Genomic DNA, 14,448 nt, shown 5'->3' with positions numbered 1-14,448 from the left:
TGTGTGACTGGGATGGACTGGGAGGGACTGGGATGGACTGGGAGGGACTGGGAGGGACTGGGAGGGACTGGGATGAACTGGGAGGGACTGGGATGAACTGGGAGGGACTGGGATGGACTGGGAGGGACTGGGAGGGACTGGGAGGGAACTGGGATGAACTGGGAGGGACTGGGAGGGGACTGGGAGGGACTGGGATGGACTGGGATGGACTGGGAGGGAGTGGGAGGGACTGGGAGGGAACTGGGAAGGACTGGGATAAACTGGGATGGACTGGGAGGGACCTGGGAGGGAACTGGGATGAACTGGGATGGGACTGGGATGAACTGGGATGAACTGGGAGGGACTGGGAGGGAACTGGGATGGACTGGGCGGGACTGGGAGGGACTGGGATGGACTGGGATGGGATCCGGAAGTAACTGGTTTGAACTGGTTTGAACTGGGAACGGCCGTGGTTTATTCTCCGTTCATTTCCGGTTGATTTCGGGGGAGGGGGGCGGGGCTTATCCCGAGGCCCCTCCCCCCTCACACCAGCTCCCCCTGGGGGGTCACGAGCGGCTCCAGCGGCACCTGAGGGGGGGGAGGGGGGAGGGGTGGGGGAGGGGAAAGGGGTGGGGGAGGGGTCAGAGCCGCTCTTAGCCCCTCCCCCACCCCCCCAAAGCTCCGCCCCTCCCCCTCCTCACCTGCTCGTAGCCCCCCCAAGGCTCCACCTCCTCGTACAGGTGAGGCTCCAGCGCTGTGGGGGGAGGGGCGGTGGGTGAGGGCGGTGGGGGGAGGGGCGTCGAGCCCCTCCCCCCACCCTCCCTTTGGCCACGCCCCTCCCCCCACCCCTCGCTCACCTTCCGGGGGTTTCCAGGGGGCGGAGCCGGCGCTGGGGGAGCTCTGGGAGCTGGGCTGGGGGTGGGGGGGGAGGGGAAATGGGGGGGAGGTCACCCCTCCCCCCACTGCTAAAATCACCCCTCCCCCACCCCTAAAATCCCCCCTCCCCCACGCCTAAAATCCCCCCTCCCCCACCCCTAAAATCCCCCCTCCCCCACTGCTAAAATCACCCCTCACCCACCCCTAAAATCGCCCCTCCCCCACCCTTGAATTGCCCCTCCCCCACCTCCTAAACTGCCCCTCCCCCGCCTCTTAAACCGCCCCTCCCCCACCCCTAAAACTGCCCCTCCCCCACCCCTAAAAATGCTCCTCATCCAGCCCCCAAATCGCCCCTCCCCCACCCCTCAAACTGCCCCTCCCCCACATCCAAACCTTCCCCTCCCCCACATGTAAACGCAACCCCTCCCCCACCTCTCAATCCGCCCCTCCCCCACCCCTTAAAATTCCCCTCCCCCACCACTGAAACCGCCCCTCCCCCACCCCTAAAATCGCCCCTCCCCCACCTCTTAAACTGCCCCTCCCCCACATCCAAACCCGCCCCTTCCCCCACATGTAAATGCAACCCCTCCCCCACCCCTTAAGCTGCCCCTGCCCCACATCTTAAACTGCCCCTCCCCCATCTTAAACTGCCCCTCCCCCACCCCTTAAACTGCCCATCCCCCACCCCTTAAACTGCCCCTCCCCCACCCCTTAAGCTGCCCCTCCCCCATATCCAAACCCGCCCCTCCCCCACATGTAAATGCAACCCCTCCCCCACATCTTAAACTGCCCCTCCCCCACGCCCAAACCGCCCCTCCCCCCACCCCGCCCCTCCCCCCACCCCCTCACCTTCTCATCCCCGTCCCCGCCCACCGGGGGGCGTGGCCTTTTCCGGAACCGGAAGTAGCAGAGCGCCCCCCCCAGGCCGGGCAGGAGGAGCCCCCCGAGCGCGCTCAGAGCCCCCACCAGGCCGGGGGGGGGAGGGGCGGGATCCTCCCGCCCGCCAGGCGGCGCTTCCTCCCCGGGCTCCTCCCACAGAGGGGGCGGGGCTTCGGGCGGGTCTGGGAGGGGCGAGAAACGTCACTTCCGGTGGGTTTGGATCCACTTCCGGTGGATTTGCGACCACTTCCGGTGGGTTTGAAACCACTTCCGGTGGGTTTGTAGCCACTTCCGGTGGGTTTGTAACAACTTCCGGTGGGTTTGAACCACTTTTGGTGGGTTTGACCCACTTCCGGTGGTCTTACAACCACTTCCGGTTTGCTTTCTGCTCTCGTCCCATCCTGCCTCTCGTTTCCGGCCACGCCCACCACCCCCAATCATCACATCGGGTTTCCCCCCACACTTCTACTTCCTGTTCCGGTTTTACCGCCAAACGCGGTGACTTTCTGTCCGCCCCCACCTCACTTCCTGTTAACCCGCCCTCACTTCCGGCTCCGCCCCCTCAACATCCGGTTTCCAAAGAGAAATCCCTGCCAGATTCCCAGGTCACAACCGGAAGTCACATGACCGCTTCCGGCGGCCATCTTCCTTCCAACCATCCCTGTGATGTCACTTCCGGGGCCACGCCCACTCACCGGAAGTGACGGCGCGCAGCCGCGCGGGGGCGCTGTCGCCGCGAGCGTTGCGAGCGCGCACGGTGACGTCATAGGGCGTGGCCGGGCGGAGCCCGCCCAGCGTGAGGGCGAAACCGGAAGTGATGAAAGCGGCGGGTGGGGGAGGGGCGTCCGGGCCTTCAGCGCTGGGGGGAGGGGCCAAGACAGGAAGTGAGGAAGGGGCGGGGCCGGAAGTTGGAGGGGGAAGGGGCTGGGAAACCCCGTGAAAGGGCGGGGCAAAGACAGGAACTGAATGTTCTGCGAGGAACTCTTAAAGGGACAGGAAGTCGGAGTGCACAGACAGGAAGTGATGTGAGGGACCCTTAAAGGGACAGGAAGTGACGTGGGGGACCCTTAAAGGGACAGGAACCGACGTAAAGGACCCTTAAAGGGACAGGCAGTCACATAAAGGCCTCTTAAAGGGACAGGAAGTGACGTAGGGAACTCTTAAAGGGACAGGAAGTGACATAAAGGCCTCTTAAAGGGACAGGCAGTGACACACGGAACCCTTAAAGGGACAGGAAGTGACACAGAGAACTCTTAAAGGGACAGACAGTGACGTAATGGACCTTTAAAGGGACAGGAAGTGACGTAAATGACCCTTAAAGGGGCAGGAAGTTGGAGTGAGCAGACAGGAAGTGATGCAGGGAACTCTTAAAGGGACAGGAACTGACATAAAGAACCCTTAAAGGGACAGGAAATTGATGCAGGAGGACAGGAAGTGACATAGAAGACTCTTAAAGGGACAGGAAGTGACATAAAGGACCCTTAATGGGACGGGAAGTGACACGGGGAACCCTTAAAGGGACAGGAAGTGACATAAAGAACCCTTAAAAAGACAGGAAGTGACACAGGGAACCCTTAAAAGAACCGGAAGTCAACGTACACAGACAGGAAGTGACACGGGGAACCCTTAAAGGGACAGGAAGTGATGTAAAGGACCCTTAAAAGAACCGGAAGTCGAGGTACACAGACAGGAAGTGACGCGAGGAACCGTTAAAGGGACAGGAAGTGACGTCACGCAGCCCGGAAATGGCGTCGGGGGGGGGAAGGGCGCCCCCTACCGGAGCAGGAAGTGCTGGGCCAGGCCGCCATCGAAGCCGGGGTCCCACGAGAGGCTCAGGGAGGTCTCGGAGGCCCCCGAGAGCCGCAGGGAGAGGGGGGGGTCCGGCCGGTCTGGAGGGAGGGGGGGGGATCGGCCCAGTGCTCCCAGTAACGTCCCAGTATCATCCCAGTGTCATCCCAGTATCATCCCAGTAACATCCCAGTAACCTCCCAGTGCTCCCAGTCACCTCCCAGTGCTCCCAGTAACGTCCCAGTATCATCCCAGTAACCTCCCAGTGCTCCCAGTAACGTCCCAGTATCATCCCAGTAACATCCCAGTATAATTCCAGTCACCTCCCAGTGCTCCCAGTAACCTCCCAGTGCTCCCAGTAACGTCCCAGGATCATCCCAGCGACCTCCCAGTAACATCCCAGTGCTCCCAGTAACATCCCAGTGCTCCCAGTATCATCCCAGTATAAACCAGTCCTGGCCAGTCCCTCCCCATCCCTTTCCAGTTCCTCCCAGTACAAACCAGTAACCCCAAATCCCATTTTTACCCCTCCCAGTCCCTCCCAATCCTCCCCCAGTCCATCCCAGTCCTCTCCCAGTCCCTCCCAGTCCATCCCAGTCCTCTCCCAGTTCCCTCCCAGTCCCTCCCAGTCCATCCCAGTCCCTCCCAGTCCATCCCAGTCCATCCCAGTCCCCTCCCAGTCCCTCCCAATCCTCTCCCAGTATAAACCAGTAACCCCAAATCCCATTTTTAGCCCCTCCCAATCCCCTCCCAGTTCATCCCAATCCCTCCCAGTCCCTCCCAGCACCTCCCAGTTCCCTCCCAGTCCATCCCAATCCCTCCCAGTCCCTCCCAGTTGCATCCCAGTCCATCCCAGTCCATCCCAGTCCATCCCAGTCCCCTCCCAGTCCCTCCCAATCCCCTCCCAGTCCCTCCCAGTCCATCCCAGTCCATCCCAGTTCATCCCAGTCCCTTCCCAGTCCCTCCCAGTCCATCCCAGTCCCTTCCCAGTCCCTCCCAGCTCCTCCCAGTCCATCCCAGTGTATCCCAGTCCCTCCCAGTCCCCCACGCCCACCTCCCAGCTGCAGCCGGAATCTTTTCCGCACGCTCCCGTGCTCGTTCCGGGCCACGCAGACGAAGACCCCGACGGTGCCGTTGGGGCTCTCCCAGTCCTCCCAGTCCTCCCAGTCCTCCCAGTCCGGGGGCAGGTTCTGGTACCGGTACCGGGTCCGCCGGGACTGCTGGGACGGCTGGGACTGGAGGAAGCGGCGGCGCAGGCGGGCGCGCGCCGCGCTGACGTTGGCGACGACGAGCACGGAGCTGCTCCAGGGCCCCTCCCGCCACTGCCGCTGCCGGAACTGCGGACTGGGACCAGTTTGGGGGGGGTACTGGGGTGAGGGTGGGGGGTGGGGGAAACTGGGAGGGACTGGGATGAACTGGGATAAACTGGGAAGGACTGGGATAAACTGGGAGGGACTGGGAGGGGATTGGAAGGGACTGGGACAAACTGGGAGGGACTGGGGTTTTGCCCAGTTGGCACCAGTTTGGCCCAGTTTGATCAGTTCCCTCCCAGTTCCCTCCCAGTCCATCCCAGTTTGGTCCCAGTCCATCCCAGTCCATCCCAGTCCATCCCAGTTCCCTCCCAGTCCATCCCAGTTTGGTCCCAGTTCATCCCAGTCCCTCCCAGTTCCCTCCCAGTCCCTCCCAGTTCCCTCCCAGTCCCTCCCAGTCCATCCCAGTCCCTCCCAGTCCATCCCAGTCCCTCCCAGTCCATCCCAGTCCCTCCCAGTTCCCCCACCTGTCACTCAAGGTGTTTCCGTTCCTCTCCCAGCTCAGCTCCACCCCCGGCACTCCCCGGGCTCGGCACTGGAGCTGCGCTGACTCCGCCCCCTCGGGCACCAGCACCGCCCTAGGCCCCGCCCCCTCCTCGGGCTCCGCCTCCAGCTCGGGACCGTCTGGGGAGGGGGAGGGGCAGAAATGGCTCCACCCTGTTGAGCCCCTCCCCTTTTCTCATTGGCTCCTCCCCCATTAACCCCTTAACCCCTGCTTTATTCAGCCCCTCCCCCACCCCATTTAACCCCTCCCCCACCCCATTTAACCCCTCCCCCTCTCCATTTAACCCCTCCCCCACCCCATTTTACCCCTCCCCCTCCTCACTCAGCCCCTCCCCCACCCCATTTAACCCCTCCCCTCCTCACTCAGCCCTTCCCCACCCATTAGCCCCTCCCCCACCCCATTTAGCCCCTCCCCCTCTCACATCTGACAAGCAGCCTGACGATGGCCCCTCCCCCACCCCATTTAGCCCCTCCCCCTCCCCCATTTAGCCCCTCCCCCACCCCATTTGGCCCCTCCCCCTCTCACATCTGACGAGCAGCCTGACGATGGCCCCTCCCCCTCCCCCATTTAGCCCCTCCCCCTCCCCATTTGGCCCCTCCCCCTCTCACATCTGACGAGCAGCATCACGATGGCCCCTCCCCCTCCCCCATTTAGCCCCTCCCCCTCCCCATTTGGCCCCTCCCCCTCTCACATCTGACGAGCAGCCTGACGATGGCCCCTCCCCCTCCCCCATTTAGCCCCTCCCCCTCCCCATTTGGCCCCTCCCCCTCTCACATCTGACGAGCAGCCTGACGATGGCCCCTCCCCCTCCCCCATTTAGCCCCTCCCCCTCCCCATTTGGCCCCTCCCCCTCTCACATCTGACGAGCAGCCTGACGATGGCCCTGGCGGGGGGCGGCACCCCGGACTCCACCCGGCACTCGTAGGGACCCCCGAGCTCCCGCCGGGCCCCCGAGACCCTCAGGACCCCCCCGGGACCCCCCGGCAGCGGCTCCAGCCCCGGCGGCAGCGCCTGCGCCGAGCCCCCCTCGCCCTGGGAAAAGGGGGAAATCGGCACGGAAACGGCACGGAAATAAACCAGAAATTACCCAGAAATCACCCAAAAATAACCCAGAAATAACCCAGAAATTATTCCCAAAACTGCCAAAAATAGCAGGAAAATAACCCAGAAATAACCCAAAAATAACCCCGAAATTTGATCCGAAATAACCCGAAAATAACCCAGAAATAACCCGGAAATTATTCCCAAAACTGCCAAAAATAGCAGGAAAATAACCAAGAAATAACCCCAAAATAACCCCGGAATTAGAGCTGAAATAACCCAGAAATAACCCAAAAATAACCCAGAAATAACCCAAAAATAACCCCGGAATTTGATCTGAAATAACACGAAAATAACCCAGAAATAACCCAGAAATTATTCCCAAAACAGCCAAAAACAGCATGAAAATAACCAAGAAATAACCCAAAAATAACCCCAGAATTAGAGCTGAAATAACCCAGAAATAACCCAAAAATAACCCAGAAATAACCCAGAAATAACCCAAAAATAACCCAAAAATAACACAGAAATAACCCAGAAATTATTCCCAAAACTGCCAAAAATAGCAGGAAAATAACCCAGAAATAACCCAAAAATAACCCCGAAATTTGATCCGAAATAACCCAAAAATAACCCAGAAATAACCCAGAAATAACCCAAAAATAATCCCGGAATTAGAGCTGAAACAACCCAGAAATAAGCCAGAAATTATTCCCAAAACTGCCAAAAATAGCATGAAAATAACCAAGAAATAACCCAAAAATAACCCTGGAATTAGAGCTGAAATAACCCAGAAATAACCCAAAAATAACCCCGGAATTTGATCTGAAATAACCCAAAAATAACCCAGAAATAACCCAGAAATTATTCTCAAAACTGCCAAAAAAAGCAGGAAAATAACCCAGAAATAACCCAAAAATAACCCCGGAATTTGATCCGAAATAACCCCAAAATAACCCAGAAATAACCCAGAAATAACCCAAAAATTACCCAGAAATAACCCAGAAATAACCCAAAAATAATCCCGGAATTAGAGCTGAAATAACCCCAAAATAACCCAGAAATAACCCAGAAATAATCCAAAAATAACCCAGAAATAACCCAGAAATTATTCCCAAAACTGCCAAAAATAGCATGAAAATAACCAAGAAATAACCCAAAAATAACTCCGGAATTTGATCTGAAATAACCCAAAAATAACCCAGAAATAACCCAGAAATCACCCAAAAATAACCCCGGAATTAGATCTGAAATAACCGAAAAATAACCCAGAAATAGCCCCAAAATAACCCCAAAATAACACAGAAATAGCCCCAAAATGAGCCCGGAATTAGCCCCAAAATAGCCAAAAAATAACCCCAAAATAGGCCCAAAATAGCCCCAAAATAACCCAAAAATAACCCCAAAAATACCCCAAAAATAGCCCCAAAAAACACTCCCTAAAACACCCTGAAAATACCCAAAAATAACCCAAAAAATCACCTAAAAAACACCCCAAAATAACCAAAAAAAACCCCAAAACCACCCCAAAAATACCCAAAAATTATCAAAAAACCCCTAAAAACACCAAAAAAATACGAAAAATTACAAAAAACCACCCAAAAACCACCCAAATAAACCCCCAAAAAATACCCAAAAATAACCAAAATACACCCAAAAAAACACCCCATGAATACCCAAAAAATACCCAAAAAATACCCAAAAAACACGCAAAAAACACCCAAACAATACTAAAAAAATTCCCCAAAAATGTCAAAAAAACACCCAAAAAACAGCCAAAAACACCAGAAAAACACCCCAAAAAACACCTGAAGAACACCCCAAAAACACCCCAAAAAACACCCAAAAAATACCAAAAAACACCCGAAGAACGCCCCAAAAACACCCAAAAAACACCCAAAAAATAACCAAAAAACACCCAAAAATACCAAAAAAAGCCTCCAAAAATAACCAAAAACCACCCAAAAACCACCCCAAAACCACCCCAAAAATACCAAAAAAATACCCAAAAAATCCGCAAAAAAACACCCAAAAAACCACCCAAAACCACACAAAAAAATCCCAAAAAATACCCTAAAACAATCAAAAACCACCCCATAAACAATAAAAAAATACCAAAAAACCACCCAAAAAACACCAAAAAAAACACCCCGAAAACATCCCAGAAACACCAAAAAACACCCCAAAAACACCCAAAAAATACCCCCAAAACACCAAAAAAATACCCAAAAAACACCCAAAAAATACCCCAAAAACACCAAAAAAATACCCAAAAAACACCCAAAAAATACCAAAAAAACACCCAAAAAATACCCAAAAAACACCCAAAAAATACCAAAAAAACACCCAAAAAATACCCAAAAAACACCCAAAAAATACCCAAAAAACCCCCAAAAACCCCCATAAGCACCCAAAAATTCCGCAAAAATCACCCAAAGATACGCCCCCAAAACACCCAAAAACCACCCCAAAAATAACCCAAAAAATACCCAAAAATAACCAAAAAAACACCCAAAAAACCCCCCAAAAATACCAAAAAAATAACAAAAAATACCCAAAAAAACACCAAAAAACACCAAAAAAAATCCCAAAAAAATCCCCAAAAAAATCCAAAAAATTCCCCCAACCCCCCCCGCCCCTCCCCCACCTCCCCCATCCCCCCCCGCCCCTCCCCCACCTCCCCCATCCCCCCCCGCCCCTCCCCCTCACCAGCCGCCCCCAGCGGAGGCTCCCTGGGGGGAGGGGGCTCCCCTCGGCCTCGCACAGGAGCTGCCCCTCCCCCCCCTCGTCCACCACCACCGGGTCCGGGGCTCGAACGATGCTGGGGGGAACTGGGGGGAGGGAAAAAATTGGGAATTTTTGGGGGGGATTTGGGGAATTTTTGGAGAATTTTTTTGGGAATTTTTTGGGATTTTTTTGGGATTTTTTTGGGATTTTTTTGGGATTTTTTTGGGATTTTTTGGGGATTTTTTGGGATTTTTTTGGGATTTTTTTGGGGAATTTTTTGGGATTTTGGGTGATTTGGGGGGGAATTTTGGGGAATTTTTTTTGAATTATTGGGGAATTTTGGGGGGAATTTTTAGGGATTCTGGGGGATTTTTTTTGGAATTTTTTGGGGATTTTTTGGGGATTTTTGGGGGATTTTTTTTTTGATTTTTTGGGATTTTTTTTGAATTTTGGGAGATTTTTGCGGGGAATTTTGGGGAGTTTTTTTTGAATTTTTGGGGAATTTTGGGGGGAATTTTTGGGGATTCTGGGGGATTTTTTTGGGAATTTTTGGGGGATTTTTTGTGGATTTTTTGGGGATTTTTTGGGATTTTTTTTGAATTTTGGGGGATTTTTGGGGGGAATTTTGGGGAGTTTTTTTTTAATTTTTGGGGAATTTTGGGGGGAATTTTTGGGGATTCTGGGGGATTTTTTTGGGAATTTTTTGGGAATTTTGGGGGGATTTTTTTGGGATTTTTTTGGATTTTTTTTCCAATTTTGGGGGATTTTTGGGGGGAATTTTGGGGAATTTTTTTTGAATTATTGGGGAATTTTGGGGGGAATTTTTGGGGATTCTGGGGGAGTTTTTTGGGAATTTTTTGGGGATTTTTTTGGGTTTTTTTTGGATTTTTTTTTATTTTTTGGGAATTTTTTGGGTTTTTTGGGGATTTTTTTCGGGGATTTTTTGGGAATTTTTTGGGAATTTTGGGGGGATATTTTTGGAATTCTGAGGGGATTTTGGGGAATTTTTGGGAATTTTTTGGGGACTTTTTGGGGATTTTTTTGGAAGTTTTTTGGATTTTTTTTGGATTTTGGGGGGGATTTTTTGGGAATTTTTTGGGGAATTTTGGGAATTTTTTTGGCATTTTTTGGGAATTTTGGGGGGAATTTTTGGGTATTTTGGGGGAATTTTGAGGGAAATTTGAGTTAATTTTGAGTTAATTTTGGGTCAATTTCGGGTTAATTTGTTGTTAATTTCCCTTAAATTTCGGGTTAATTTCCAGTTAATTTGGGGTTAATTTAGTTTTAATTTCAGGTTAATTTGGGGTTAATTTCCATTTAATTTAGGATTAATTTCGGGTTAATTTTGGGTTAATTTTGGGTTAATTTCGTGCTAATTTCCTGTTAATTTCGTGCTAATTTATGATAAATTAAGGATTAACTTGGAGTTAATTTGGGGCTAATTTGGAGTTAATTCAGTGTTAATTAGGGGTTAATTAGGAGTTAATTTGGGATTCATTTCCTGTTAATTTCATGTTAATTTCGTGTTAATTACAGATTAATTTGGGGTTAATTTAGTTTTAATTTCAGGTTAATTTGGGGTTAATTTAGGATTAATTTCGGGTTAATTTAGGGCTAATTTTGGGCTAATTTCACGATAATTTCTGGTTAATTTCGGGTTCATTTGGGATTAATTTCGGGTTAATTTCGGGTTAATTTCGGGTTAATTTCGTGTTAATTTCCTGTTAATCTCGTGCTAATTTCCTGTTAATTTCGTGCTAATTCAAGATAAATTAAGGATTAACTTGGAGTTAATTCCGCGTTAATTTCTGGTTAATTAGGGGTTAATTTGGGACTAATTAGGGGTTAATTGGGGTGGTCCCGAACCCTGAACCAGCAGCGTGACGTCAGCGCCGGCCCCGCCCTCTGCGTTTTGGCACCACGCCCGGTAGGGGGCGCTGTCGGCGCGAGTGACGTTGGCGATGACGAGGGCGCCCCCTGGCGAGACCCGGAAGCGCGGGGACCCCTCTGGGGGCGGGGCCAAGAAAGGGGGCGGGGTCAGGGGGAGGCCACGCCCACCTCGGAGGTACTGGGGGCTTCTCAGGGCTTCCAGTAAGCTCCCAGTTCCTCCCAGTTCCTCCCAGTAAGATCCCAGTTCCTCCCAGTTAGGCCCTGGAACCTTCCCAGTTCCTCCCAGTAACCCCAACCCCCAACCCAGTCCAAACCAGTAACCCCAAATCCTCTCCCAGTCCCTCCCAGTATAAACCAGTAACCCCAAATCCCCTCCCATGCCCTCCCAGTATAAACCAGTAACCCCAAATCCCCTCCCAGTCCCTCCCAGTATAAACCAGTAACCCCAAATCCCCTCCCATGCCCTCCCAGTATGAACCAGTAACCCCAAATCCCCTCCCAGTCCCTCCCAGTATAAACCAGTAACCCCAAATCCCCTCCCAGTCCCTCCCAGTATAAACCAGTAACCCCGAAATCTCCTCCCAGTCCCTCCCAGTATAAACCAGTAACCCCAAATCCCATTTTAACCCCTCCCAGTCCCTCCCAGTATAACCCAGTAACCCCCAACCCCTTTGTTTCCCCTCTCCCAGTCCAAACCAGTATAAACCAGTAACCCCCAAATCCCATTTTAACCCCTCCCAGTATAAACCAGTCACCCCAAATCCCCTCCCAGTCCCTCCCAGTATAAACCAGTAACCCCAAATCCCCTCCCAGTCCCTCCCAGTATAAACCAGTAACCCCAAATCCCCTCCCAGTCCCTCCCAGTATAAACCAGTAACCCCAAATACCCTCCCAGTCCCTCCCAGTATAAACCAGTAACCCCGAAATCTCCTCCTAGTCCCTCCCAGTATAAACCAGTAAACCCCAAATCCCCTCCCAGTCCCTCCCAGTATAAAACGGTAACCCCAAATCCCCTCCCAGTCTCTCCCAGTATAAACCAGTAACCCCCAAATCCCCTCCCAGTCCCTCCCAGTATAAACCAGTAACCCCAAATCCCCTCCCAGTCCCTCCCAGTCCCTCCCAGTATAAACCAGTAAACCCCAAATCCCCTCCCAGTCCCTCCCAGTATAAACCAGTAACCCCCAAATCCCCTCCCAGTCCCTCCCAGTATAAACCAGTAACCCCCAAATCCCATTTTAACCCCTCCCAGTATAAACCAGTAACCCCAAATCCCATTTTAACCCCTCCCAGTATAAACCAGTAACCCCAAATCCCCTCCCAGTCCCTCCCAGTATAAACCAGTAACCCCAAATCCCATTTTAACCCCTCCCAGTCCAAACCAGTAACCCCAAATCCTCTCCCAGTCCCTCCCAGTATAAACCAGTAACCCCAAATCCCCTCCCAGTCCCTCCCAGTATAAACCAGTAACCCCAAATCCCCTCCCAGTCCCTCCCAGTATAAATCAGTAACCCCAAATCCTCTCCCAGTCCCTCCCAGTATAAACCAGTAACCCCCAAATCCCATTTTAACCCCTCCCAGTATAAACCAGTAACCCCAAATCCCCTCCCAGTCCCTCCCAGTATAAACCAGTAACCCCCAAATCCCATTTTAACCCCTCCCAGTATAAACCAGTAACCCCAAATCCCATTTTAACCCCTCCCAGTATAAACCAGTAACCCCAAATCCCCTCCCAGTCCCTCCCAGTATAAACCAGTAACCCCCAAATCCCATTTTAACCCCTCCCAGTATAAACCAGTAACCCCAAATCCCCTCCCAGTCCCTCCCAGTATAAACCAGTAACCCCAAATCCCATTTTAACCCCTCCCAGTCCAAACCAGTAACCCCAAATCCTCTCCCAGTCCCTCCCAGTATAAACCAGTAACCCCAAATCCCCTCCCAGTCCCTCCCAGTATAAACCAGTAACGCCCAAATCCCATTTTGACCCCTCCCAGTCCCTCCCAGTATAACCCAGTAACCCCCAACCCCTTTGTTTCCCCTCTCCCAGTCCAAACCAGTATAAACCAGTGCTCCCAGTACCGGGGATGATGCCCCTCCCCCGCACGCTCCAGGTGCAGCTCTCGGGTGGGGGATGGGCGCGGACCGAGAGCTCCAGAACGGCCTCGGAACCTTCCGGAACCAGCACGGGGGAGGGGCCAGGGCTGAGCACGGGGGCGTCTGCACCAGTACACACCAGTATGAACCAGTATGAACCAGTTCAAACCAGTACACACCAGTATGAACCAGTATGAACCAGTTCAAACCAGTACAGACCAGTATGAACCAGAATAAACCGGTATGAACCAGTATAAACCAGTTCAAACTGGTACAAACCAGTTCGGCACCAGTTCAACCCCAAACCAGTATAAACCAGTAAGCCCCAATTCCCTTTTGACCCCTCCCAGTCCCTCCCAGTCCATCCCAGTTCATCCCAGTTCCCTCCCAGTCCCTCCCAGTCCCTCCCAGTCCATCCCAGTTCATCCCAGTCCCTCCCAGTCCATCCCAGTCCCTCCCAGTCCCTCCCAGTCCCTTACCAGTCCATCCCAGTATAAACCAGTAACCTCCAATCCCCTTCTGACCCCTCCCAGTTCCCTCCCAGTTCCTCCCAGTTCATCCCAGTCCATCCCAGTTCATCCCAGTCCATCCCAGTCCCTCCCAGTCCATCCCAGTTCCCTCCCAGTCCCTCCCAGTCCATCCCAGTTCCCTCCCAGTTCATCCCAGTCCCTCCCAGTCCCTTCCCAGTCCATCCCAGTATAAACCAGTAACCTCCAATCCCCTTCTGACCCCTCCCAGTTCCCTCCCAGTTCCTCCCAGTTCATCCCAGTCCATCCCAGTTCATCCCAGTCCATCCCAGTCCCTCCCAGTTCATCCCAGTTCCCTCCCAGTCCATCCCAGTCCCTCCCAGTCCCTCCCAGCCCCCTCCCAGTATATCCCAGTATAACCCAGTGTCCTCACGGCGCAGGCGCAGGGTGTGGGTGGAGCTGACGGCCACGCCCATCCCCCCGCTCCAGGCTCGGCACGTGATTGGCTGATCCTGGAGCGACAGCGCCCCCTGCAGGAGGAGCCGTGACCCCACCGTGACCCCGCCGTGGGGGGCGGGGCTGGGGGGGAGGGGCTGCCCCGGGTCCCTGAGGGGAAACTGGGGTTACTGGGATGGACTGGGAGGGAACTGGGAGGGAACTGAGAGGGAACTGGGAGGGACTGGGAAGAACTGGGAGGGGATTGGGAGGGAACTGGGAGGGGTTAAAATGGGATTGGGGCTTACTGGTTTATGCTGGGAGGGAACTGGGATGGACTGGGAGGGACTGGGATGGAACTCGGAGGGGACTGGGATAAACTGGGAGGGACTGGGATGGACTGGGAGGGACTGGGAGGGACTGGGAGGGGATTGGGAGGGACTGGGAGGGAACTGGGAGG

At 53.3% G+C, this 14,448-nt stretch overlaps 1 protein-coding gene and 1 long non-coding RNA gene across 2 annotated transcripts; both read right to left on the bottom strand.

The window, feature by feature from the left end:
- Positions 1-427: 427 nt before the first annotated feature.
- LOC147648981 (uncharacterized) lies at positions 428-743 on the bottom strand. The gene is made up of 2 exons (XR_015279643.1): positions 681-743; positions 428-567 (listed from the first exon to the last, which is right to left on the bottom strand). It is a non-coding gene; the product is annotated as an uncharacterized LOC147648981 (long non-coding RNA).
- Positions 744-832: 89 nt separating this feature from the next.
- On the bottom strand, positions 833-14,149 carry LOC147648980 (nephrin-like). Its single transcript, XM_086864858.1, has 11 exons — positions 13,987-14,149; positions 13,072-13,209; positions 10,972-11,112; positions 9,088-9,209; positions 6,195-6,369; positions 5,300-5,456; positions 4,577-4,866; positions 3,512-3,623; positions 2,430-2,593; positions 1,705-1,916; positions 833-886 (listed from the first exon to the last, which is right to left on the bottom strand). The coding sequence occupies exons 1-11, from the start codon at positions 14,027-14,029 to the stop codon at positions 833-835; spliced, it is 1,608 nt and encodes a 535-aa protein (XP_086720984.1). The 5' UTR covers positions 14,030-14,149.
- Between the last annotated feature and the right edge of the window lie 299 nt (positions 14,150-14,448).

Source organism: Cyanistes caeruleus, chromosome 28 (assembly GCF_971803275.1).
Source record: "Cyanistes caeruleus chromosome 28, bCyaCae1.hap1.1, whole genome shotgun sequence".
Taxonomy (NCBI): domain Eukaryota; kingdom Metazoa; phylum Chordata; class Aves; order Passeriformes; family Paridae; genus Cyanistes; species Cyanistes caeruleus.
The sequence above is the reverse complement of the archived record's forward strand: the minus strand, read 5'-3'. Positions and strand labels throughout refer to the sequence as shown.